This window comes from Zootoca vivipara, chromosome 9 (assembly GCF_965207765.1).
Source record: "Zootoca vivipara chromosome 9, rZooViv2.hap1.1, whole genome shotgun sequence".
NCBI classification, from domain to species: domain Eukaryota; kingdom Metazoa; phylum Chordata; class Lepidosauria; order Squamata; family Lacertidae; genus Zootoca; species Zootoca vivipara.
In genome coordinates this window covers 36,356,705-36,382,685 of record NC_142592.1, presented here as the reverse complement: position 1 = coordinate 36,382,685, position 25,981 = coordinate 36,356,705, and the positions used below count along the sequence as shown (strand labels likewise).

Here is a 25,981-nt window from a genome sequence, read left to right as displayed (position 1 = left end):
TTTTTCTTCCTCGTATGTTGCAGCATACCCAGTACTGCCCTGTAATTGATTTATTGTACTCACTGTGTTTTAAACATTAACCTGCAGTTTCTGATGGAGCTGGATTACCAGTCCACTGCACCCAGATGTGCATGAACTAAGCAAAGAAGTGTAGCCAACTCATTAGTCACGAATTGCATTCTAACTCTCCATGCCCGGAGAGCCTGCTGCTACACAGGGTGACTGAGTTCAGCAAGTACCAATGGATTGCACCTCCAACCAAAATGACATGCAAACTGAATTTGCTTGCAAATATCCCTTGCTAGCTTTGTGCCCCCCTTTCCTTTCCCCCTTTCCTCCTGTCTCTTACTTCCCCTGCTTAAATTTAGACCGTAAGCTCCTCTCTGATTATATCTGTCATTTATATATAAATAGGAATAAAGACGCAGAAGGAATTATCCAAAGCTAGGTGGTAACATCATTATATCCTATAGCCTGGGTGTTGGGATCTGGAATGACAAGAAGGATGGAGTCAATGGCAGGGAGTGGGAAGAAATGACTGAAGTGGAGCCCCCCCCCCCTATCAAGGGAACAACTTGGGACCAGGTGTAGATCTCCAAGCATTTCATGTATCCTCCTCAGACATATCCTAAGGTCTGTCTTGAAATGACAGCTAAGTGATTTCTGGTATACTGTCATCACAACCAGGGCCAGCCTGATTGCAGAAACACTTGACGCAGTTGCTGGGGGGTGGGGGTGGCTGGTACTATTATGAGTGCCAGTGAAATAACATATGATCTGAGATGTGGGCCATTTGCAACATCACAATTCTTGGATTGAGTGCAGCTGTGCTGGAACAAGAGAGCTATGCCCTTATGTATGTCCTCTGTGACACTGAAAGGGATTATGGGATGGCAAAATGGCTGCAGGGTGCTTAGTTATCTGGATGGCAAAGTGGCTAAGACTAACTCAGCTACCGTTTCTCTTCTCTTGATTTTCACTAGATAAGTGTCTATATACACATTGAGTACAGATACCCAGGCCTGTTTTCCTCTCAGCTTTTCTCTGGTCTGTTCCTCATACCTCCTTCATGAAATCCCTTTCCCCCATCTCTTCAGTTGTCAGGGCTGGAATCTGCAGCCAATTAGCCTCTGCTGTCACGCAGACCAATTAGAATGAATTTACCTGATCCAAGCTCCACCTAATAAATATTCAAAGCAATCCTCCATCTTTCTCCTCTCTGAACCTGCCACCAAACAGCTACTGCTAAACAGGCTTGCTATACAGTACAGTAATAGTATGTTGACAGTCACAGAGGTCACAAGATAGTTATTCCTTCAAAACACAAACATAGACATACAGCATTTCCCCACAGCAGGCCTCCTCAGGCAGCACAGTTTACCCTCGGTTCTGTTCAATAAATCATGCCAGATTAAGGAGATACCTTGTAAATAATGTGCATTTAATTGCTTCCCCCTAAAGTGTGCCATAGGGCAGAGGCTGCACGAAGGACTTGACAATGCCTGTCTTAATATTGCTTAACATCATAAAAGAGAGGGTTGCACAATTCTTGGCAAGACTTTGTAATCTCTTCAGGAAATTGTAGTGTTCACTATGACAACATCCTTAGCTGAAATATGCTAGCATTTTTGCCAAAATTATGGCCACAAATTATATGGCTACAGGAAGCAATCCAGGAAGAAAGAAGAGAGGGTTCCTCCTTTCAGACAGTTCACCCACCTTATGGGATCAACTGGCTCCGTGACCTTAACTGTCTTGGATCACAGAGCAATACATTAGTGTTGTTGAGTTTTACTCTCTCTCTCTCTCTCTCTGTGTGTGTGTGTGTGTGTTAGGGTGGGGAGTTTGGCTTTATGCTTGATTCTCTCCTAATTCCTGGATTTTTATTATTATTTAGTATTCATTACAGTTATTTCCCACCTTTTCTCCAAGAAACTCTGGTCTCCCTATTCTAGTCTTAACCACTATGCCACCCATTTGTCTCCCTCAATAATACTGGCCTTAACTTTGCATCTTGGCTCCTCAAAGCCCTCATTTGTTTGTATGGCTTTTTCAGTGGCAGAAAGCTCTGAGGGAGGCTCGAGCTCTGCTGGTGGAATGAAAAGATTGTATAATATATTTTGTGTTTGTTCTCAAATGAACCTAAGCTGTCTGGAAGATGCCCTTCTCTATTATTCAGCAATCTCTTCATCTCTCACCTTGCTGCTGGCTGCCTTATGAAACTTTTACACTATGCATGTTTGACTGACACAGAGATAAGCAGCAACCCACTTTAAAATATAGGCATTTGGAATGCCATTTGCATTTTGTTTACTCTTTAGGTATGAAAAGGTTCCCTGTGTAGAGGCACACTCCTTTTGCCTGGAACACAAAATAACACAGCAACAGAGGTGATTCTCTAGAACTATGTATTTGTGCATGGAGGTGTTGCTGGGTACTTAAAAGTCTTGGGGCACAGAAGCTGGTGGCTGTCTGGGGTCTCACTGGCACTGTGCTTTGCCCCAAGCCACCTTGTAAGGTGGAGGGAAGGTTTAAAAATGGGGAAATAGGCAGGTGTTTTGGGATCCACCACTAGCAATGCCCCTTGCTATGACATTCAAAAACACCCCTCGCCAAAGGCGTCTTATAAAATTTGGCAGCCATGGGATAAGAGGACTCATCCTTTTAAGAACTGGTAAAGAGGGACACAGGTGGCGCTGTGGGTTAAACCACAGAGCCTAGGGCTTGCTGATCAGAAGGTCAGTGGTTCGAATCCCTGCGGCGGGGTGAGCTCCCATTGCTCGGTCCCAGCTCCTGCCAACCTAGCAGTTCAAAAGCACATCAAAAGTGCAAGTAGATAAATAGGTAAACGGCATTTCCATGTGCTGCTCTGGTTCGCCAGAAGCGGCTTTGTCATGCTGGCCACATGACCTGGAAGCTGTATGCTGGCTCCCTTGGCCAATAACGCGAGATGAGTGCCGCCACCCCAGAGTCGGTCACGACTGGACCTAATGGTCAGGGGTCCCTTTACCTTTACAGTACCTTTAAGTGGTATAAAAACAGGAATCTGGGGTGGAATCTACCAGTAGACACATATAAAAATGTTGTGAAAATGCTTTTTTAAAAAAATATATATTGCATTTGCCATAGCTCACTTTACAACATATTTTAAACATTTTATTTGCAGCTGTACAGCTGAGTCCTGGAAACATTTTTCTCAATGCTGGGAAGGTTAAAAAAACAGCCTTGAGACTAGTGCTATTTAATTTGTCCGTAAATAAACTGTACAGATTATGGGATGGGTGGTCCTGGGCTCTGAAACTTCTGGTTTTACCATTGTTGACACTGTAACTGCTCCTCTGCCACAAAGGTAATATGGAACCGAGCCACCCACAGACAAGTCAAACACAAAACATCTCCAGTAGCCACCTTAACATCAAGATGCTAATAGCCTGTCTAATTTCAGCTTGCTTCTGAGTCCAGAGGGCTGTAGCTGCAACACTAAAACATACCGGCTTCCTGCTACAAAATCTGAGGCTGCTGAACAGACTCTTGGGTTGAAGTATTGTTTAGGGGCTTTTGTTTGGGCAGCGGTGGCAGCATGCAGGGGTTGTTGTTGCTTTTTTATCATTATTTTAGATCTTATGGTTCACGTGGACATTGTTTAATTTGGTTTTTTTATCTTTTGATGTTTTATTTATGTTCATTATTTATGTTCATTATTTTTTGTTATGTTTGCAATTATGTATTTTTTCACATTGCAAACTGGTTTTAACTATGGAAAGCTGGCATACAAATAAAATCATGTATGTATATTAGCACTTCCCAGTAAACTGTACCTTCTTGCCTGATGCTGGCATTTAGCTTGTCTCTATGCCTTTGTCGGGTAATCTGGGTTTGTTGTACTGATGTGATCTTTCCTGATTGCTGATGCTATGTATTTCTGGCACAACAAAGAGCATGTTTAGAAAATTCTGGAGGCTAAATGGAGATTGTCATGGGGCTCACTATATAATTCTGTTTACAACTTTAGGTGTCAAACTCTCCTAGCTTTTTTCACCTGTTGTGTATTTGCACCACACTGAGCCTGACTGTGAAAGTGCAGCTACATTGAAAAGGCTGTAAATATTACTGCAGGAAGGATTATTGAAAACCTGGCTTTGCATACACAGAATGAGTAATAGCCCTTTGAAAATCAGACATGGAGGAAAATGTACCATACAGTACACTGTTTTCCATGGCAAATATCTCTAGCAACATCATGGTGCCTCTGCTTGGTCCTACCGGTATCAGATGAAGGCAAATAGCAGAATGTTCTCTTCAGCAGCTGAGCTTATTGCCTAACACATCTTTTCACACAGCATTGTGATCTGCGACCTGCTCAATTTTCATGTTTTATCATCAAATAATTTCTTAATTAGTGCGTACAATGTGCTCAAAAACTATTGATAAAAGAAAGATGCCTCTAATTACCATAAATGGTGAGTCACACACAACCTTTTAAGATTATTAAAATGAAGGAAAAGGCAGATAAGTGCATCACTTTGAAAAGTGAAAGTTCAGGGGTAAATGTGATCCTCTTAATTATATTTTACCATCTGGAACTTAATGGGCATATTTAAAGGTAAAAGACGCCTGGAAGGTTAAGACCAGTCAAAGGCGACTATGGGGTGCGGCGCTCATCTCGCTTCAGGCCGAGGGAGCTGGTGTTTTTTCAACAAAGAGCTTTCCGGGTCATGTGGCCAGCATGCACACGGAAACACTGTTTACCTTCCTGCGATAGCAGTACCTATTTATCTACTTGCACTAGCGTGCTTTGGAATTTCTAAGTTGGCAGAAGCTAGGACAGAGCAATGGGAGCTCACCCTGTTGCGCGGATTTGAACTGCCAACCTTCCAATTGGCAAGCCCCAGAGGCTCAGTGGTTTAGAGCACAGTGCCACCCGCATCCCTGAAGCATATTTATGGTAGAGACTGGAGTTCAGCATTATCCCTTTGCCAAGCCTTGCACTGCGCTTCAGCTAATTTCTAAGCGAAGTGCTGTGAGGGAAAAATTAATGAAATAATTAAATATTCCTGGGCATAATAATTATTATGACACCTTCAATGCATTATTTGTATCTGGAGAATTTTCACACTCATTAGCAATTAGGATTAGTACATTTTCAGGGTAATATGCAGTAATTCAACCCCCCAACCTAATTTAATGATTTTTTTTACTTCTTGAGACTACATAAATTCCTGTAATTTACTTGTCTAGACAGCTTCGCTGCAGTCTGCTATCTCCTCAACAATGTATGTTGCCCAATTGTCTGTCATCTCCCCAGGCTGCAGCAGAAAGCATACATTTCTCATGGTTTTATTTATTCCAAATTTTCAACAATAATTCCAAATAGGTTAATTTGTATTTCTGTCAGGGCTTTATTGCATGACTCACTATAATTCATCATATTTTCCTATTCTTTCTTTACAATTTATTCTTAGCTCTTTTCTTGACATCTCACACCTTAAATTCAAAATGGAAGTTGCAGTAAATAGGTGAAGGATCTGCCGATGCTGACAATATCTTGCTGAATTTGCTCCCAGCTCCTACTAGGTCTCTTCTGTTTCTCAGGCAGCACTCAGGATCCCACCAACCTGAACCCTACTTAACTCTGCTTGTAGATTAGAAGGATATTATTCTGCCATGAAAACATGTAACTTGAATATCCATTGCACATTGTTCTGAGCTGGGTGGGTTATACCCCTTTACAAATAGACCAGAGTTACTTTGAAAATTCTGTATATTAGTGGAATCATTTCCCCACCCCCTTTTGAGTTCAGAACTGTAAATTTATAATTGTGATCTCCGTTCTTATTTATTGAGAGAACTCAAGCTGAACATACTGTTTTCAATAACTGCTTTTATTTTTGAAATCTATTTTCCCTTCTTTTTTGTGCTGGGATCAGTTTAGTTCAAACTAGAATGTCTCTATGTCTCTGGGGTTTGAAATCACATAGAAGAGATGTACATATTTTAAGGGCACTGCACTGTAACTCCAATTCAGTTTATAATTTTAAAGATTCCATTCACATGCTCCATTGCAACCGAAAGGTAGCTAGAGTGTGTATCGCCCTATAATTTCGATTTCGAGTAGGTTACTTATTCATTAATTTTAGTACATCTATTTCCTAACATTCTTCAACTCAGAGTGATGTACATGGGGTCTGTGGGTGGACCCTCATCTAGGCTCAGATCAGGCCTGTTTAGTGTCAGCAAAATGGCTCCATCATGTGTCTCAGTGTGGATGACCTTTCTGAATGGACACACTGCCCTACGGCTTATACCAAGTAAACTGTCTGGGAGCAGAGATGACAAACTTAATTTCAGACTGTGCTTTATAGAAACACACACCACCCTCTTCTGGCTAGGAATACATGCTGCTCTTTTTTTTTTGGCGTTTTGTAAAAAAAAAAAAGTTCAACAACTTTGGGGTTTTCTTAAAAAAGCTCAACAACTTTAGCCAAAGAAACTACTTTGGGACTGTGTGCACCCTCTTGTGGCTGAGGAGAGATCATCTACCCTCCTGCAGCTTCAGTTTAAGGCAGCCAATCATTTCAACATAAACTACTGACAGCAGATACCTGGTCAGGTTTCATTTGTTTATGACTGTACAAATGAGTACTTCAAGAGAATATTGCACAGCCATCATTGCCATTTCTGTGCATCTTTCATTCCTCTGTTTTGCTATTGCCTCTGTGAAATCTGTTTTGAATATTTTTTGCAGCACATAAGATAGCTGAAACTAGCATTCAGAGATTTGACCACTCATATTTTGGTGTGACTGTCATAGTCTGTAATAAGCAACACATTTATTCAAACCGTTTTGGCATGGTTTTAAGTTTTAAAAATACATATACCACTTTTTTCCTCATTTGGATGTCCCACTACCATCTCAAACTCAACCTGTCCAAAACTGATCCACTTCTCTCTCCTCAAAAGCTTTCCCCTCCTTGATTCCTCTTCCTATCCACCAACAACATCCCCTGTTGATCAGGCATGTAGCCTTGGCTTCATCCTCAATAATTCTATTGACTTTCTCTCCATACTCTGTGTGTTACCAAGGCAAGTCACTTCTCCCTGTATAAAATTTGTGCCCCATAGTCCCTCCCTCCCTCCACTGTGTATTTCAGATTTCAGTTCTGTTGCCAGTGTTCTTCTGCAAGGCAGAATGTACACTGAGGACAAATAATAATAATAATAATAATAATAATAATAATAATAATAATAATATCATGAGATAATCACTTATGTATTTTTTAAAAAGAAAAGCACAGGGTGACCTACTCTTTCACAGTGGAGGCCTACCATTTCAAAAATATTGCTTTAATATTTTCTTTGAACAGTGTGTGCTCTCCATCTGCATAATCTTAATGTTACAATAGGAGTACTGTGATGTACTGAAGGCCGCACTCTCTCCCAAGGCTGTGGAAGACTCTCCAACCACCTCCATGCTCCCAAGGCCACTGAACCTGTGCCTCTGAATGCTCCCCCAAGGTGAGTGCATTGGCAGGTGGGATTTCTGATGGTTTTCCCTCCTGCTCTCCTAGCCCCTTCTGACACTCCCCCCACTCCCCCCCCTTTTCCAGCCAAGCACATAAATATATAAGTTATGCTTACACTGTACTGTAGTCTATTAAGCCAAGTCCCACAGGTTGCAGGAGTAGGAGGGGGGAAACTTAGCACCAAACCTAGTCAGCTCCACTCCCATGGCCAGAAAAGGGGTGGCAGGGTGGGGGCTTTCTTCCCTTGGAAGCCGCCAGACTGCCTGTACCTCACATCCTCATAAGGAGCAATATCTGTGAAGCACAATAAAGCGAACCACGATAAAACAAGGTATTCCTGTATTCAAAATTTTAAAAACCCCTTCCCATGGAAGCTGATCTGAAACTGCATGTCAAACAACTGCTATTTCATTTATTTTACTTTTTAAAAATGTCTAGGGCTCTAATCTTAGGTATATGTAGAATCACAGCATTGTACAGTTGGAAGGGATCCTGGGAGATCATCTAGTCCAACCCCCATTTCTTATATATGATTTCGTATATATTGTATTAGAATTTGAATTGCATAGAATACAAAAATGATATTATAAGAAATAAAATAAGCAATTAAAATACCATTAAAACAAATGTGAATATTTAACATGATTGATGTGCCATGGAACACCTTGCGGACAACAGTTTGGGAACCCTGATATTACAATGTGGTGCTAAGCAAACATCTAAAGGCTATGAATTCACAAAAAAGGCATCATTTGTCTTACTCACAGTCATAAAACTGAGAGACTCCTAACTGCAGGTAGGATGAGGCACAGAACCTGAATTCCACTGCAAGGAGAAATGGAGATGGACAGGTGGGGGAACTGTTTTCAGAAAATAGAAAGAAAAATTAGGGAAGAGGTGAAGGATAGTGACTGGGATTAACACACATTAAATAACAGAAACACAGGGAAAGATGAGATCATGGAATAGATGATTTAGTGGGGAAGACTAATGCACCTCCAAAGCAGATTTTTTTTCAAAGCACATGGGGACTTGGCTGATGCAGGTGTCAGAGGATGGAGTGGTTTGTGGACAAGGGCAATGTATCTATAATTATATACAGTACTAGATGTCTTCACAATGCAGCCAGAAACCTGCCATATGTGTCAATCACAGACACTGCTGCCAAACATTGAGCACAGCATGTCCAAGGGATTATGATATGACACTGGAGCAAAAAGTTGGGGGCAGAACCTATTATTAATACTTACAAAGAAAAAAAGAACATCTGAATAGACCTGTTGATCAGGCCAAAGACCCATCTAGTCCGGCTTCTTGTTCTCACAGTGGCCAACCAGATGCCCAATGGAAACCCACAAGCAGAACCTAAACACAACAGTGCTCTCCCCACTTGCTGACACCTAGCAACTGCCATTCAGAGGCAGACTGCTTCAGCTATGGGGGCTAATAGCCATTGATAGCCTTATGCTCTATGAATACCCTGTTTCTCATATTTTAAGACATACGCATAAAATAAGCCATAGCAGGATTTTTAAGCATTCAAGGAATATAAGCCATACCCCGAAAATAAGACATAGTGATAGGTGCAGCAGCAATGCCGGCCACAGCAGGAGAAGGAAGAAAAAAATAAGACATCCCTTGAAAATAAGCCATAGTGTGTTTTTTTGAGGAAAAAATAAATATAAGACATGTCTTATAATATGAGAAACATGGTATGTCTCATTCAGTTTTAAAGCCATCCAAGCTGGCCATCACAACCTCTTGCTGGAGTGAATTCAACAGATTAACTATATGTTGTGTGAAGAAGTACTTTCTTTTGTCTGCCTGAAGCTTCCAATACAGTATTCCATTTCTTTGAATGTCCATAACTTCTGGTGTTCTGGGGGACGGGGACGGGGACAAAAGCCTTCTTCACACCATACATAATGTTACACACTTTGATCATGTCTCCTCTTACTTGCCTTTTCTCTAAACTAAAAAGTTCCAAATGTTGTAACCTTTCCTAACAGTAGAGTTGCTCCTTCACCTTGATCCTTTGGGTTGCTGTTTTCTGAATCTTTCCCAATTCTACAATATCCTTTTTGAGGTGGATCGACCAGAATGGTACAAATTATTCCAACTGTGGTCACACCATACTGTAGATGCTGTATAATAGCAGTTCTTACTGCAGTTCCTTTCTCACTGATCCCTAGCATGGAGTTTGCTTTACAGTACAGTATTTCACAGCTGCCACATACTGGGTTGACATCTTCACTGAGCTATCTACTATAACCCCAAGGTCTTGCTCCAGGTCAGTCACTGCCGGTTCAGACCCCGTAAGCATATATATGAAATTAAGATTTTTGTGCTGACTTGCATCACTTTACACTTGTTTACATTGCATTGCACCTACCATTTTACTGCCTATTCACTCAGTATGGAGAGATCCTTTTGGACCTTTGCAATTCCTTTTAGTTTTAATCACTCTGAACGATTGGTTATCCTCAGCAAACTACTTCACTGCTCACTCCTAACTCTAGATCATTTGTAAACAAGTTAAAAAGCACAGGTCCAAATACTGAACTCCACTTTCTACATCCCACATTAGGAGCATTGTCCATTTATCCCTATACTCTTGCTTCCTGTTCTTCAACCAGTTACTAAACAGCAAGATGACTTCTCCTCTTATTCAATTACTTCTAAAGTTACTCAGAAATCTTTGGTGAGGTACTTTGTTGAAAGTTTTTTGAAAATCTAAGTACACTGTGTCAACTGGATCACTTCTCTCTATATCAGGCATCCCCTTCGGCCCTCCAGATGTTTTGGACTACAATTCCCATCTTCCCCGACCACTGGTCCTGTTAGCTAGGGATCATGGGAGTTGTAGGCCAAAACATCTGGAGGGCCGCAGTTTGGGGGTGCCTGCTCTATATGCTTGTTGACACTCAAAGAACTCTAAACAGTGAATGAGACAGGATTTACCCTTGCATAAGTCATGTTGGTCAGGGCTGGCGCAGCCATTAGGTGGGTTTTTCTTCTTCAAGGCTTGCTCTTTTATATGCTTGGAAATTCTTTTTTCCATCAAGAACAGACATAAGGCTAACTTGCCTGCAATTTTCAGGATTCCCCCTTGGACTGCTGAAGTTTCCAGTCCTCAGTTTTGAAGGCTTATCTTAGGGACTAATTACATATATTTGTTAGAAGATCAGCAATTTCACATTTGAGTTCTTTAAGAACCCTCAAGGGGATGCCAGCCAGATCCAGTGATTTGACAGTCTGAAGACTGACATCACACCCACACCATACATTTAATACACTTATACTCATAGCTTTCCTGCAAAGGATCATGGAACTGTAGCTTGTTAAGGGAGCTGAAAGTTGTTAGGTGACCCATCAGAGCTACAGTTCCCAGTTTTGCTCTTTCTAGATAGCATATCTATAACATTCCTAAAAAACAGCAGCTTCCTTGAAGGTGCAGGAGTCTCTTATGTCAGTACCCCACGCACTGAGAGTAGATACACACAGAATTAGTACATCACATTCACAATGACCAAAATTCTAGCTTTCCAGTTATAATATAAATAATCTTTTCTTTAAATTTGTTTTCAAAGGTGGGCACATGCATAATGTTTCATGGAACTGAGGTTCAGGTCTGATGTTTGCAGACAGTTCTTACTTCATAGTAATAATAATAGTAATAAAAAAAATATTTTTCAGTTTCAGGGAAGATTTAAATTAGTTCTTCTGTTCTAAGAGAATACTTAATTCAATGTTGTATGATGTGAATTAATTGTGAAGCACTGGGTCCTAAAATTTTATTTTTTTCTATGTGAACAATGACAGGATATAATTTCTCTGAGTCATCTACTAAAATATTCCAAGATTTTGACCTTAATTAAACTGCATGGTGTCTAATGATTGTTTCTGTAAATTTTAATCCCAACTACTTAATAAGAACCAAAACAACTAATTAATACCTCATTTATGTTTTTTTCTCTGTTTTCATATGAAATTTTTAAAACAGTCTACAAGCAGACTTCAAATAGACATTTCACATTATTTGTGTCCATAAGCAATGTTAAACCATGGTTTTAAATAAATGTGCAGCATGGGGAAGGACATAAACCAAACTCTGGCCTGTTGCTATGTGCAAACCTGGCACTATGGTTTGTTTGGTGGTGAACTGGTTTGTTTTTCATGGCTTTGTTTGGAGGAAATTCAAAATATAAACTTTTAGCAAAGAGTGGCTTCTTCCTTGTAATACAACTTTCCCCCTTAATGAAGCTTGGTGGCTCTGTTTGAATAAAACTCAAGAAAACTAAAGAACTGGTTGAAAGGATGTGTTTTTCCCTTTCCCCTTATTTTCCACCTTTACTTAATCCTATGTTATATTGGCCTTGATCCAGATAAAGAGATGCAAGTGTGTACAACACATTGGATCAGAAATCATACATTAACTGGATGCACATCTAAAGGCACATGCTGCCTTTCTATGCTGTACATTGGAATGTGCAGCTCCCATTCACATCCTTTGGTCTTAGTGGGAAGAACCACCCACATGGACACAATAGTTTACTTTTGAGTAAACAACCATGCATCTGTCAGAAGACTCAAAAGTGACAGACTTTCTCTGGAAGGAAGAGCAAATAAAGTGCTGCAAGAGTATTAAGAAATCCATTTCCTGTTCACTACAATTCTGTGACTTGACAGTTAAGAGGCTTGTTGTTATTATACCGGTAAGTGGACTTCCCCAGGTTTTCCAAGCAGCTTCCCCTAGAGAATTCAAACTACAACTCCCATAAGTGCTGGAAATCACTGCCCACTTGGCCCCTTCTCTCTCTGGCCAATGGGAGCTATAGTCCTAACAACATATTTGGATGGTTCCCTTTGGAAGAAGGCTGACTGGGCCCACATCATCTTCACAGCCACAGTGAGTCTCTTTGGCATAAAATGCATCTCTAGATTCCAGATAACAAATACCACTGTGATTTGCAGCTGCTGGCCCCTTCCTGCCACCACCATTTGCCACCTTTCAATTGTTTCTGCCCTTCTAATTTTGCCACTCCAGGCAGCCACCTAGTAGTCTGCGCCCGCAAGCAGCCTAGCTACAGCCTCTGGATGAACCTCAAGGGTAACTAATACCAATACTAATATTAATATTAATAATACTCCACTCATCTGTCTGGGTTGCCCCAGCCACTCTAGAACTTTTGAACTCCGTGATCTTTTGATCCTCCACTGAAAAACAGCCACTAACTAAAGCACAAAGCAATCATTTTACAACCCTCAAAATAAACAATCGTTGAAACGCTTTCATTCCTTCACACCTTCCTGTCCTGTTTGTGGGCTTTCCAAAGGGATCTGTTTTGCTACTCTGGGAAACAGGACTTTTGACTAGATAGGCCTTTTGTCTGATCCAGCTGTGCTCTTCTTCTTATGTTCTTTGCTAATTGTAGGGGCCCATAAAACAACTGCTTCGTAAAGCTTTCAAGACTGCTTTGGTGATTAAAACGACAGAGTCTTGTGGCATCTTGCCTTGTTCACCGATTCTGGTACTAAATGGAGGGGGTTAGTTCTCTCCAAGAATTTATTCTGTGCAGAAACTGTGGGGACTGTGGAGCACGACTGTGGGACCTTGGGATCTGGAGTTAAGGAGGCCAGAGGAAAGTGTGGGATTGATATTTACAGGCTTACCTCAGATATCTGAACGCCTAGACTGAAAACTCACAAATGCTCAATTTTCCTATATAAAGGCCTCAGGAGATGCCACCACAACTCCTATGTGTGGACATGGCTGGAGCCATACCTGGAGCAGAGCACTCTACGCATGCCTAGGAGCACGCTTTTCTTCCGTTTTGATGGCTATCCGTGGCTGGATTAGGTCCTGGGAGCAGATCGTGGGGCCCGCTCCTCCTCACGTGCGATCCTTGGGCGCCTAAGCCCTGTCAACAGAAGTTGGGCGTGAGGATGAGAAGCTTCCCCTCTCCGCCGCGCGTCGCTTTAGGGGAGGAGGAAGCGGCCGTTCCCGCCGTGCCTGAGGGAAAGCGCCGCCAATGCTACTCGCCTCTACCCAGCCCTGTCTATCGGAAGAGACTTCGAAGAGCAGCTCGGCCCCGCTTTCCCGGTCCGCTTTCCTCCACGGGGCGGACAGAGGAGGAAAGAGCCTCGAGGCCTCCGCCCACCTCGCAGCCAGTCCCAGAGAGTGGCACCTCCTTCTGCCGCCACCGCCGCCGCGGCGCCGCCTCCTGCTCCCGCCCCAGTCCTGGCAGCGCCGCCTCCGCCTCCTCCTCTGTCAGGGAGCGACGGAGCCAGTTGGGCCGGGCCGTGCGAGCAGGGCTTGGAGTGGCCCCGTGATTAGGGGATGACTCCCGGGAGCTCGCCGTGGTGAGCTCGGACTTGTCGCCGCCGCCGCCCTGGAGGGGACGTGACCTCCGCCACAATGTTTAGGAGGATTTTGCAGAGGGTAAGAGAGCGGCGGCGAGGAGGACGGCGGCGGCGGCGGCGAGAGGGCGTTTCTTCCGCCGCTGCAGCGCTTGCCTGCCCGGGCTGGAGCAGGAGCAGCAGGAGCAGGAACATGGGGAGGGACGGAGGGAGCCGCACTTCCTGGAGTCTGCCCGAGGAACAGACAACCGGCACCTGACCGGGGTCTTTCCTTCCTCACGCACACGCTTATAGACACGAGCCCATCCCAGTAGCAGGGAACCTGGCTGCCCGCTTCCTGGCCCTTGGGGCCGGCTCGCCAGCCGCCGCCGCCACCTCTGCGGCGGCGGCGCTTCCCTTACTTCCCTCTTCTCCAGGCCGTAGCTGCTGGTGCGATTAGGCCCTTCTTCTTCCCTTGCATTCATGGCCGGGGAAAGTGGCCCAGGCAACTGGCTGAGCCGGGCCTGGAGCAACAGGGGAGTCGGGCGATTCTGCCGCTTCGCGGGGTATGGGGGGGAGGGGAAGGAGGGGGCACAGGACCCACGCCTGTTCCCGTGGGGGGATTTGGGGAGGTGGGGGTGCGCTGTTAGGTTTTAGGTCCCTGCCAGAGGGTTGGGGGCGAGACGAGGGTGGGATAGGGGGCGAGGAAGTTCAGGGCTACTGAGGGGGGAAGGGAAGGAGGGGTGAACTACAGAAGGGGAGCAATGGGGAGTGCGAAGGAAATGGAGTCTCATTTGTCTCCCCTGCCCCCAATATGTGGGGCCCAGGCAGCTTCTGAAGGGGCTTCGGCCTTCCTCCTGCCCATCTGGTTCCAGTTGCCTTAGCAGAGTAGCCTGGTGCTGAAGGCCTCCTGGCACTTGACGGGGTTAATCACGGCTGGTTTCTCCCTCTGACAGGGAGGTGTCTCTGTTGAGGGTGGAAGGCATTACTCACTGACTCTTCCAAGGCTCGTGCTATTAAATATTGCAGCAGATTAAATCTCTGTTTCAAGTTGCACATGTTTGTATGCATATCTTCGAATCTTGCACACTTCGGGGGGTGGGGGTGGGTTGGCCGTGTTCTCAGGTACATGAAGTGGGTGGGAAAATAGTGGCAGTGTGTATTCAGTGGCTGATGACTGGTTGGGGCAGCACATGCCATTTGCCGCTGACATGGACTGTGAGAGAGGAGAGGAATGAAAAGGGGGAGAATCAAGCAAATCAAACACCGCTGAGTCCTGTGCTTGTAAGTACAGTAGTTAGTAGCAGTTCGTGCACAGAGTGCATAGGGCATTAGCCTGCTATGGTGGTCAAGTAATTCCCAGGGCTAGGAGAACAATTAAAAGCTCCTGACTAAAATATGCCTTCAGAAGCCATGGCATCCTCCATGCTCTCTGCCCTGGTCTTTGAAATTATATTCAACTGAAAGCATGGAGACTTCCTACCCCAGAATAAAAAAAACCACTGGCCTAACATTCCTCTCTATGCTTACCACCCCCCTCTTCCATTATAGGGGGAGTTTTAAAACCAGTGGCAGAATGACTGTGTTGTGCAAACTGAATGGTGCTTAAAGTACTTTTGGGAGGCAGAGGCTCCTACCATTGTGTGATTATGTATTTGCTTATTTGAGTAGATGGAAGTGTCTCACATTCGCATATGGGCCCATGATATGAACTTACACATACATAAATTGGAACTACTACTGTGACCATTACTTCAGAGTAAGTGCACCATCACCCTTCCTAGTACAGTCATACCTTGGAAGTTGAATGGAATCCGTTCCGGAAGTCTGTTCGACTTCCAAAGCATTCGAAAACCAAAGCATGGCTTCTGATTGGCTGCAGGAAGCCAGTCGGAAGCTGCGGAAGCCCCATCAGACGTTCAGCTTCTAAAAATAGTTCGCAAACTGGAACAGTCACTTCCGGGTTTGCGAAGTTCGGGAGCCAAAACGTTCGAGAACTAAGCTGTTTGAAAACCAAGGTACGACTGTAATCTTGCTGATCACTTTCTTTATCACCACCTTTGATATACGCTTGAATACTGAGATGTGTCAGATATAAGGTACATAATGGTCAGAGGCAATTTCTCACCTGTCAGAGGTCCTATGGCTTCTTAGCAATGTAGACACTTCAGTGACTCATAAATTTGTTCTTTTTGCTTTGGCAGCCAAAAAGATCAGAAAGAAGACCCTGGGCAATATAGCAGTAAACTGTAAGGGAGTCGCAGAGATCTAAATGAAGGGCATTATTTTCACAACACCCCTTTTGCTTGTATTTTTTATTCAGATTTGCCATGGCCAATGGCTAATACAATAAATTTATTTGGATTGGATTGGAGGTACAGAATAGTGGCATTTCTGCTTCACATTTATGTGGTGAGAGTTTTCAGGCTCATATCCACAGTAATCTTGGGTAGTGCACAATTATTTGACTTCCTGTTCTTCTGTTGACTTGTAAACCCAAGTTAAGGCATATCGTATGTTGAATACCTTGCTACTCCATGAACACTGTGTGGCTGTCTTCTATAGCTCTGCCCTTAATCTTGGTCATTGCTTACGGTATATTCAAAACTATCTTGCTGTCATGGGCATAGCAGCTGCCCCCCTAAATCAATCAAAATCAATACAAATCAATACAAATCTGAGGCTCTACCCCTCAAACAAAAGCCTGTTCCCCCCAACCAAAGCCTGTCCTGCCCCAAATCCTGGCTACAGCAACACTTGCTGTTATCTGTCTTGCTAATTGTTTCATTTATCACATGGTGATATTGTGAGGAGACCATAGCTCATGCTATGCTTATGCCAGTTTCGGTCCCTGACTTCACCAGTTAAAGGATCTGTGATGGCAGGGCTTGGAAAAATATCTATGGATACCGTAGCACTGAGCTAGATTCATTAATGGTCTGACTTGGACACTTCCATACTTTCATATACACCTGGGGGAGGGGAGCATTGGTTCAAGGGGCCAAATGCAGCCCCTCAGGACTTTCCTCAGGCTACATCCTTCCCTTACTTTGCTCCACACCCTTCTCCACACATGCTGGAAAATGTCATTGAACTGTAACAATGCCTCTTGCTTGGCTGGAGAGTTGTACGTATGGAAACCTCTGGCTTTTGCTTGGCTGGAGTGTAGCCTACTATGCAAAGATAAGAGTAACATCTGTTGCCCCAAGCACTGATGGCATGCCCCCAACATATAAAGAAGATTGACCATGAGAGAATGTAGCTTTGGACTGAAAAAGGTTACTGACCCTGATATGAAATATTTCAGCGCACTAATCAGTAAGAAAGAGAAGGGCTGGTTTCTGTTCTGATGCTATGGAAGCAGGAGAAGGGACAAGGAAGGATCTTCTGTAGGTAGAAACTTAGTTCTTCTAATGTGTGTACTGTATTGTTCGGTGCAATTTCTACAGGATTGTTATAGTTTTAGCTAGCTGTTTCCATCATCTACTTCTGATTTCCCAGGTAATTACCAACTTTATATATACCAAGTTTAATAAGAACAAAAAGGGTGCCCTCTGATGTGCTGAGCTAGAGGTAGTGAATGCATGAGAGGGCTGGATGAAGCCTGCCAAACTGCTGCCAGTAGTCTTCCACCTGCTTGCTGAATTGGGTGTGCCTTCTCTTATCTGCAAATGCACCTCTTCTCCCTTTGGCACAGTGCCATTGGTAGGTGCTCAGGAAACAGGAATGAGTACTTCTTCCTCTTCCTGACCAGTAAGATCTTCTTTATAATGGTGCAGAGTCAGAGGAAGAAGAGGTGCCTTTGAAGTTAAACAGATGGGGAGAAATCGCCCCATCAGCACACTCTTATCTTAGCCATGTGCACTGATGCAATTTGAAGCTCCATCACAGTGCTGGGCTTTGTAGAGTTTTAAACTTCTCCTCTTAGTTCAGTGCTGTGATAGAGAAATGGCCTCATTGCAGTGCTAGGACGAGAGTGCTAGGACGGAGTAATATATGCCTATATATGTAGGGTTGCTTGCATGTATGTATGTGTGTGAGAGAAGTGTATGTGTATGTGTGAGTGAAGTGTGCCTTTGTGTGTGCACTATGCATCTGTGTGATATGTGGTGAGTGTGTACATTATTATCATCACCACCACCATCATCTATTACTAGGTATTTCATTTAAAAATTGCTTCCCATAAGACAATTTACAATATAATAAAAACCTGTGAAACAGTTTCATATATAAAACATTATGATTAAAACAACAGCAATATATAAAATAAATTCAAACTCTGTGCAACTATCAGCTGGAATAAATATCTCCATACAGAAGGCTTGATGAAAGAGGAATATCTTTAGTAGGCACTGAAAGAAAATAAAGAGAGCACATGTCTGATATATAATGGGAGGGAGTTCCAAAGGGTAGGTAGGAGGCCCCATGCACATCTGCTTAGGCACAACCACTTTGACTGTGACCACTGTTGTGCAAACCTCAGGGTTTGCAAACCTCAGGGGGGGGGTCACCTATCTTGAATGTGGTCCTTGGGGCAAAAAGGTTAATTGTCCCAACTCTGAGATGGCCCAGTCGCCCTGTTGTTGTTGTTGATGATGATGATGTTGAAGAAGAAGAAGAAGATGATGATGATTACTGTACTTTTCCTTCATTTACAAGTGAAAAGTTTTCTATATGTGATTTCTTTAAAAAGATGAAATAAGTACTGTGTACATTATTGTCAATCAGATTTTCTTTAAAATTCGACACTGCTGTGTCTGTTAAAATGTAGAATGGCTGCCATATTTGAAAAAAATAATAATCTGCCAATGGTAGCTTCAGTCCAGAGAAGGACAGGTGGAAGTTTCATGCATTCACTAGGCCTTAAAAATGTTCAGCTGTTCCGCAAAAGTTTTTAAGAACATATTCAGTGTCTAGCATATGCACAAAACGCCTGTGTTAAAAAATAAGGGGAGATCTATGCTTTAAAAACAAAGCTTGTGCTACAGTATTGCACTGTGTTGCATATGGGAAATGCGTGAAGCCAAAGCAACATACATGTGTCTTGAAACATCCATGGAACCTAGAGAATTATTGGACGATAGATAGTTTTTATTACACATTCTACACATTTTACTAATAAGATAAAGATTCTTCTTTTGTGATGGTGCAAGCCTGTATGCTTGTTGCTATAGCCCTATCACTCCTGCTCAGTTTGTACATTTGAATATAGTTGGAGGCACTAATGTAATTTCCTGTTATGCTAGAACAGAGAATTTAAACAATTCACATGTGCATCTGTCGTGAAAGATTTTATAAAGTATGACTGATTTAATATCTATTTATTTCTTGCTATGCAATAAGGAAATTTAATATATTACATCTGCCTTTTTGTTTTCAGACTCCGGGCAGAGTTGGATCTCAGAGTTCTGATTCTGATTCATCTGCAGTCCCAGGAAATGTGGTGGATGTCAACAATGAGAGCTCTTCAGAGGTACTGTATTACAATAATACTTTACCTTAGCTTGAACTTAGATTTGTTCTAAACCTTGGATCTGACCTCTTTGGAAAAATTGCCTGGGAATGCTTTCTCCCCAGTCCTACTTATTTCAATGTTCAGTGTTTAATTGGATTGAATATCTTGCAATATTGCATAAAATGTTGTTTTGCATTGTGTTTGGTTCTCCATTTAGTGAATCCCATATTTTGTATATATTTGCTGTCACAGAAAATCTGAGCACTGTGCTACCTTTCTGACATTCAGTTTGTTTACAATGTTTTAGAATATATACATGCCTAAAAGCAACTGTTTCACAGGGCTTCATCTGTCCAGTGTGCATGAAAAAGTGTGTTACTGCCACTGATCTGTCCGAACATTACCATGAGCACGTTGGGATAGAAACAAGAAGACTGGAGCTTCATGAACTGCCTACTGCCACTGTGGGTCTTGTTTATTTGGCTTCAGTGGCTTGGTTCTGGGATGCTTGGAAAAATAAATGCTTTTCCTTTCTGGTTGCTCTGGCGTGGGCCTCTTCAGCTTTTCTGGATACTTCCTACTCTAGGAATATACAAGGTGTATTGGTGGTGGTTCGTTTTTTTAAGTGGTGGTGGTGGTGTTATATCCACAACAGAAGGCCAGTGCCAGATATTGTGTATTGTCCTGAGGGTGTCTTGTGGTTCCTTCTTTCTGATTTGCAGCTGCCTTTTGTGGAATGGCTGTGGTATCGAAGATTGGCATTTACATATTGAAAATAGGTTTGCATGTTTTTGTTCCTCATGTAGTTATTTGAACAACTTGATACATTACTTGAATTTTCTCCTGCATATTTCATTGTGAACTTACAGAACAGTATATAAAATCATCTTCCCATTTAGGTGTTTGAGGCTTGACAGACTTGTTAACTAGAAATTCTGCTTCTAGGTTTCTGGATATTGGGCAGCTTGGTCTGTGCTATGGACCAAGATGGAGATTTTTGCCAGAGCATTTCAAACCTTTAGAAGGCTAGAGTGGTGAAGAATCCACCATCTTCAACATGGCTCATACATAGGCAGCTGTAGTTTTGCTTGGGGTTTTCTATTGAGAGATCGTAGGCGTACAAGGAAGGCAAGAAAAGTCAGGATTTTTTAATAAAAAATTGTAGTGTATGTAGTGAAACCTCTCTTAGAAAATGTTACCTCTTATGGTAAAGGGCTGCAATTCCCCCCCCCCCCGTCTTTTTAATATAACACCAATCAATAGTAAAACAATTGCACTCAGGCACTGTCAGGATAATCTGGGAATGAGCTCAAGTAGCTTTTGCACTGTGCGTTTTAAAAAGGTCTTGCTTTCACGTACATTCAACAATTAAAATGTTGCAGCATAACTCTACATACTAGCATTGGCAGATATGGAATATGTTTAACTTCTCTCCTGTAGCTTCATTCATACTAGTATGAATATATATATATATTTTAAAGAGGCACAGTAAATGGAGTAGTTTGTCCACCTTTGGTCATCACCTGTGGCTCCTAGAAGCTGTCAGCATGTGACAGCAGCCACACTTCGGGAAAAGGCTTTGACTGGCCAGCTAAACCAGGTGAGGGTAGCTGATGGGTCTTAAACTCTCATTGAGTTAGGGACTTCCCCTGCATGAAAAGACAGGCTTTGGCGGATTGAGCAGACAATCCCGCCAATCGTCAAGAAGGCGGTCTTCAGGTGTTGTAGAGGGAAGTGAGCAGATGTGACGTTAACCTGGGAAGGTTGTCCATCTAGGACAGGCATCCCCAAACTGCTGCCCCCCAGATGTTTTGTCCTACAACTCCCATGATCCCTAGCTAACAGGACCAGTGGTCGGGGAATATGGGAATTGTAGTCCAAAACATCTGGAGGGCCGAAGTTTGGGGATACCTGATCTAGGAGAAGGAGAACTCTGATCCTAAACCTCTGCTGCCTTGCAGAATATATTCAGGAGAAGAAAAGGCTGAGGAGTAAACCCAACACAAATCCTAAGAGTTCTTGTATACCCAGCTGGTGCCAAATGTATTGCTCTGCTTTCCTTTGGACCACATCAGTGAAGCTGGGTGGGGGGGTCTTGTCGTCTGGGCAGCCCAGGACCTCCATACACTGCACAGACTTGCAGGTCACTTTGGTGCTGCTAACACAGCTATTTGACTTCACCCCTGGAGGTTCACTCCATTTTCTCTTGAGACAGACGGATGCCAACAACCGTAAATGTGAGTGGCTTGATACAAGTGCTAAATCTTATATGTAAGTCCATTTTAGCTTCCCCTTTATTTAGGCATGCCTTTGTTGAAATGTTTGGAAGAAAGCATTAAATATAACAGGCTTTTGCTTTTTTGGGGGCCAATGGATTCATTCTATCAATGCCTAAGGCTCCTAAACACACTTAATAGGGAGTAAGCTTTATTGGAAACATCTGGAATTAGTTATGGATGGACATGCATAGGATTGTGCTGTAAACTAAATCTGTGTGGTATGAACTGATAGCCCTTTATGAAAACATTTTTTAGTTTGTGCTCATTCTCCTCCTGCTAAGTTTGACCACTTGTTGGGAGTGCCATTTTTACCCCCCAAGTGAGATTTCTTTTTGCTGCCATCTCTTTTTGACCAAATGTTGCCATGTAAATCCTAACTAAATATAGTGTTTTTAAATATTAAAGATTGTTTGCAAAAAAAATTAATATAAAAGTTTAGTTAACTCTGCCCTAGATAACAACATAATAGTTGCCTATCATTTGTGGGATCACCATAGCAACTACGACGTGATCTCTTGAATTTTAGCACATGAATAAAATTGCTAGTTGACAGCATTACAATGTGTACAAACTTTTAAATTTATAGTCTTCCTATAGTTTAAGTAGATTATGATGCATTGTTTTTATGTTAAATGTGTTTACTATTATTTTAAATCTTGGTCTTTTGCGTGAGAGAGCTGGAGCGTTTGATCCAGCCCTAAGGAATTTTTTTGTATAAAACACGGCAGCCTTAGTTGTGCATTTTAGTTGCTAATGGTTGCCTGGTTGAAAGCTGAGTGATTGGTTTGCAAATAAAATGGAGGGCGCTTCCATTTGAATGCTATATCTGCATTTTAGTTACCCATACTTCCTGATTCTACTTGCATATAAGGAAAATGTACTGTTAGAAGCAGCTCTTAGTGATGAATAATGCCATGTATACAAGTGCCTTTAACAACTTTTTGATCACTATGTAAATTTTTTCTCATAGGGTTGGTAAATACTTTTAAAAACATGTTTTTCAACATGTCTGTTTTCAGCAATGTTATAATAGTTTGCACTCAACAGCTATTATTTATTTCCTTTGTGAATTGTTTTCTCTGAGGCTTCTTGAAGGTATTTATGATACATTTACAATATATTACATAAACATTGTGTCACAGTGGCCGGAGTGGACTACTTCAGAGTAACGACGCTACGCAGCTCTGCATTTTATTCTTTTATTGGTGCTGCGTATTTACAGTGCTCAAGTCATTGCTATTTACACGGAGTGATGTTGTCAGTCGGTTTCAGAACCTCCTAATGGCTTTTGGCGCGTCTTTCTCCAACACAAAAGCTTTGGCAGACCCATCCTCTTTCCCCTCCTCTTTCTGCGTAATTCCGGAGTTGGGGGGATGGGTCTCCCGCCCTTATTCGCCCCTTCCTGTCCCACCTGGGACCCTGGCTCCTCTACCTTGCCTGAGCCTCGGACACGACTTCCTGCTTCCCCACTGGAATCGGAACTCTCTCTGCTTCCCCCTGTGCTCGGGGATTGGCTTGAACTTAGGAGGGGAGGGACTTCGCGATATCCCCTGTCCCTCACATCCACCCCCCTCCCAAGCTCTCCTTCACCCCTCCCCAGGTCCCCCCCAGGTGTCGGTGACGACTGGAAGCCTAAGAACTCAGTGCTTTCCGAGCCCGTTGGTGTGAACACCTCCCCCCAGTCCTGCAAGCCCCCCCCTTCCGCCTGGGAGGACGGGAATCCCAAAAAGTCTGTGGCGTCAGAGCTGGTGGGGGTAAAAATGTTCTGCCAATCTGCTCCTTCCTCTGACTGGGTGGATCTCGGTGACACCCATACCTCATCCTCTGGTTCCTCAAACTCCGCTTCCCAGCGCCATGGTGAACTGCTCTCCCGTGCTTCCTCCCCCTCCCCCTCCCTTTCCATGTGCCAGGGCTTGGGTCTATGGGGAAAAAGGGCGTGAAATTCTTCTACCAGGAATTCCTCCTGTATCTGAGTGGCTGGGACCCATTCATTCTGGGACGGTGGAGCATCCTCCCATGCCATGAGGTACTCCAGGCCCCCCACCCCCCACCTTGAATCCAGGATGGCTGTGGCCTCATTGAGTTGCTCCCTGCCTTCCCTCTCCCCCCCTCCCTCAGGGGTTTGTTCACTGTCTCGGAGCCTGCTGCTTTCCCTGTACGGTGACAGCAGCGATCTATGAAACACTGGGTGCACCCTCATGTCCTCTGGCAGTGCCAGCCTGTATGCCACCGGGTTGACCTGTTGCGTGACCGTGAAGGGGCCCAACCTTCTGGGCGCCAGCTTTTTGCATCGCCCTCTGATGGGAAGGCCCTCCGAGGACAACCAAACTTTGTCCCCCACCCTAATGACCTCCCCCGGTCGCCTGTGGCGATCTGCCCCCCTCTTGTACGCTTCCTTGGCTCTCTCCAAGTGTTCTCTGAGCTGCTGGTGCACCGTCTCCAGTTCCTCTGCCCAATCCTCAGCCTGTGGGCCCTCCTCCTCCTCCTCCCCCTCCCTCTCAGGGAAAGATCTGAGGTCACGCCCGTAATTGGCCTTAAAGGGCGACACCCCTGTGGAGACGTGCACCGCATTGTTGTAGGCAAATTCTGCCAGTGGCAGGCGATCCACCCAGTCCGTTTGCCTCTGGCTGACGTAGCATCTCAGGTACTGCTGCAGAATGGCGTTGACCCTCTCCGCCTGTCCATTGGTCTGCGGGTGTCTAGCCGTCGACAAGCTGACCTCCACCTGCAGGAGGTTCATGAGCCGCCGCCAGAACCTGGAAACAAATTGGCGGCCACGATCCGAAATAACCCTTAAGGGTAATCCATGCAGTCTGAATACGTGATCCACAAACAGTTTGGCTGTCTCTTCTGCCGAGACCGCCCTGGCACACGGTATAAAGTGGCACATTTTGGACATGAGGTCCACCACCACCAACACTGCGGTCTTGCCCCTGGAAGAAGGCAGATCTGTGATGAAGTCCATGGACACCACTTCCCACGGCCTGTGTGGCGTGGCTAAGGGCTCCAGCAATCCCGGTGGCGCTGCTCTGACCACCTTTGCCCGCTGGCAGGTGTCACAGCCCCGTACATAGTCTCGAACATCTTCCCGCACCCCTGGCCACCAGAAGTGTCTCATGACTAGGTGAGTGGTTTTGTCCCTCCCAAAATGACCCGCCGTTGGGTTGTCGTGCATCTGCTTGAGGACCGTATGTCTAAGCTGGGTGGTGGGCAGGTACAGTGCACCCTTGTAGAAAAGCAGCCCCCTGCGTTCTGCAAAGTCTTTTGCCTGCTCCCCCCCCCTTCTCAGTTCTCTGCAGATGCGGTTGGCAAATTCATCCGCTGCCGTCAGTGCTGTGAGTTCTGCCTCGCTCACCACTGCTGCTCCGCAGGACCATGCTGACGGGGGGAAAATGTGCCTGGGTGCCGGTGGCGCCTCCTCCTCCATGTATTCTGGCTTGCGGGAGAGGGCATCCGCCCTGACATTCTGCTCTCCCGGGATGTAGTGTATGGAGAAGTTGAAGTTCGAGAAGAACTCTGCCCACCGTATCTGCCGCTGGTTGAGCACCCTGGCAGTTCTCCAGAACTCCAGGTTCTTGTGGTCTGTGCACACCTGGATGGGGTGCTTGGCGCCCACCAGGAAGTGTCTCCAGTGCTGGAACGCAGCGTGGATCGCCAGAAGTTCCCGATCAAACACTGTGTAGTTTCGCTCTGGCTGAGTCAATTTCCTGGAGAAGAAGGCACAGGGTCTCCACTCTCGGTTGGCGTCCAGTTGCAACAAAATGGCGCCCACAGCTTTATCAGAAGCATCTGTCTCCACGCGTAGGGGCGCGTCCTGAACCACGTGGAACAGGTTCTGGTCTGAGGCGAACACCCTCTTGAGGCTTTCGAACGCTGCTTGCGCCTCTGGTGTCCACCTGAACTTCTGCTTGCCTCTCAGGCAGTCAGTGATGGGAGCCGTAACGCGAGAGAAGTTCTTGATGAACTTCCTGTAGAAGTTGGCGAAGCCTAGTAGGCGTTGGGCATCTTTGCGAGTCCTGGGGCTGTGCCAGTCCAGGATGGCCTGCACCTTGTCCTTGTCCATCGCCAGCCCCTTGTCTGACAGCTTGTAGCCCAGGAAGTCCACCTCCTTGGTGTGAAACTTGCACTTCTCCAGCTTCACATACAGGTGGTTCTCCTTCAGGCGCTGCAACACCTCCCTGACATCTTTCACGTGCTGCACTGGGTCGTTGGAGTAAATAAGGATGTCATCCAGGAAGACCAAGCATTTCCTGAAGAGGAGGGACCCCAGGACGTGGTGCATGAAGGCCTGGAAGCATGCTGAGCCCCCTTGCAACCCGAAGGGCATCACCAGATATTCAAAAGAGCCCAGAGGCGTGAACATCGTGGTTTTCCATTCATCGCCT

The 25,981-nt window shown here is 44.4% G+C and overlaps 1 protein-coding gene across 2 annotated transcripts in view; it reads left to right on the top strand.

Annotated features, from left to right (window-relative positions):
* Positions 1-13,796: 13,796 nt before the first annotated feature.
* Positions 13,797-25,981, top strand: part of EEA1 (early endosome antigen 1) — a 56,423-nt gene continuing 44,238 nt past the window's right edge. Inside the window, exons 1-3 of one of the 2 annotated variants that reach the window (XM_035126828.3) lie at positions 13,797-13,965; positions 19,243-19,335; positions 19,659-19,781. In XM_035126828.3, coding sequence (XP_034982719.3) covers positions 13,942-13,965; positions 19,243-19,335; positions 19,659-19,781 — 240 coding nt within the window. In that variant the 5' untranslated portion in view covers positions 13,797-13,941. The remainder of the gene's footprint in view (positions 13,966-19,242; positions 19,336-19,658; positions 19,782-25,981) is intronic. The other variant, XM_035126829.3, reaches the window with a different exon arrangement.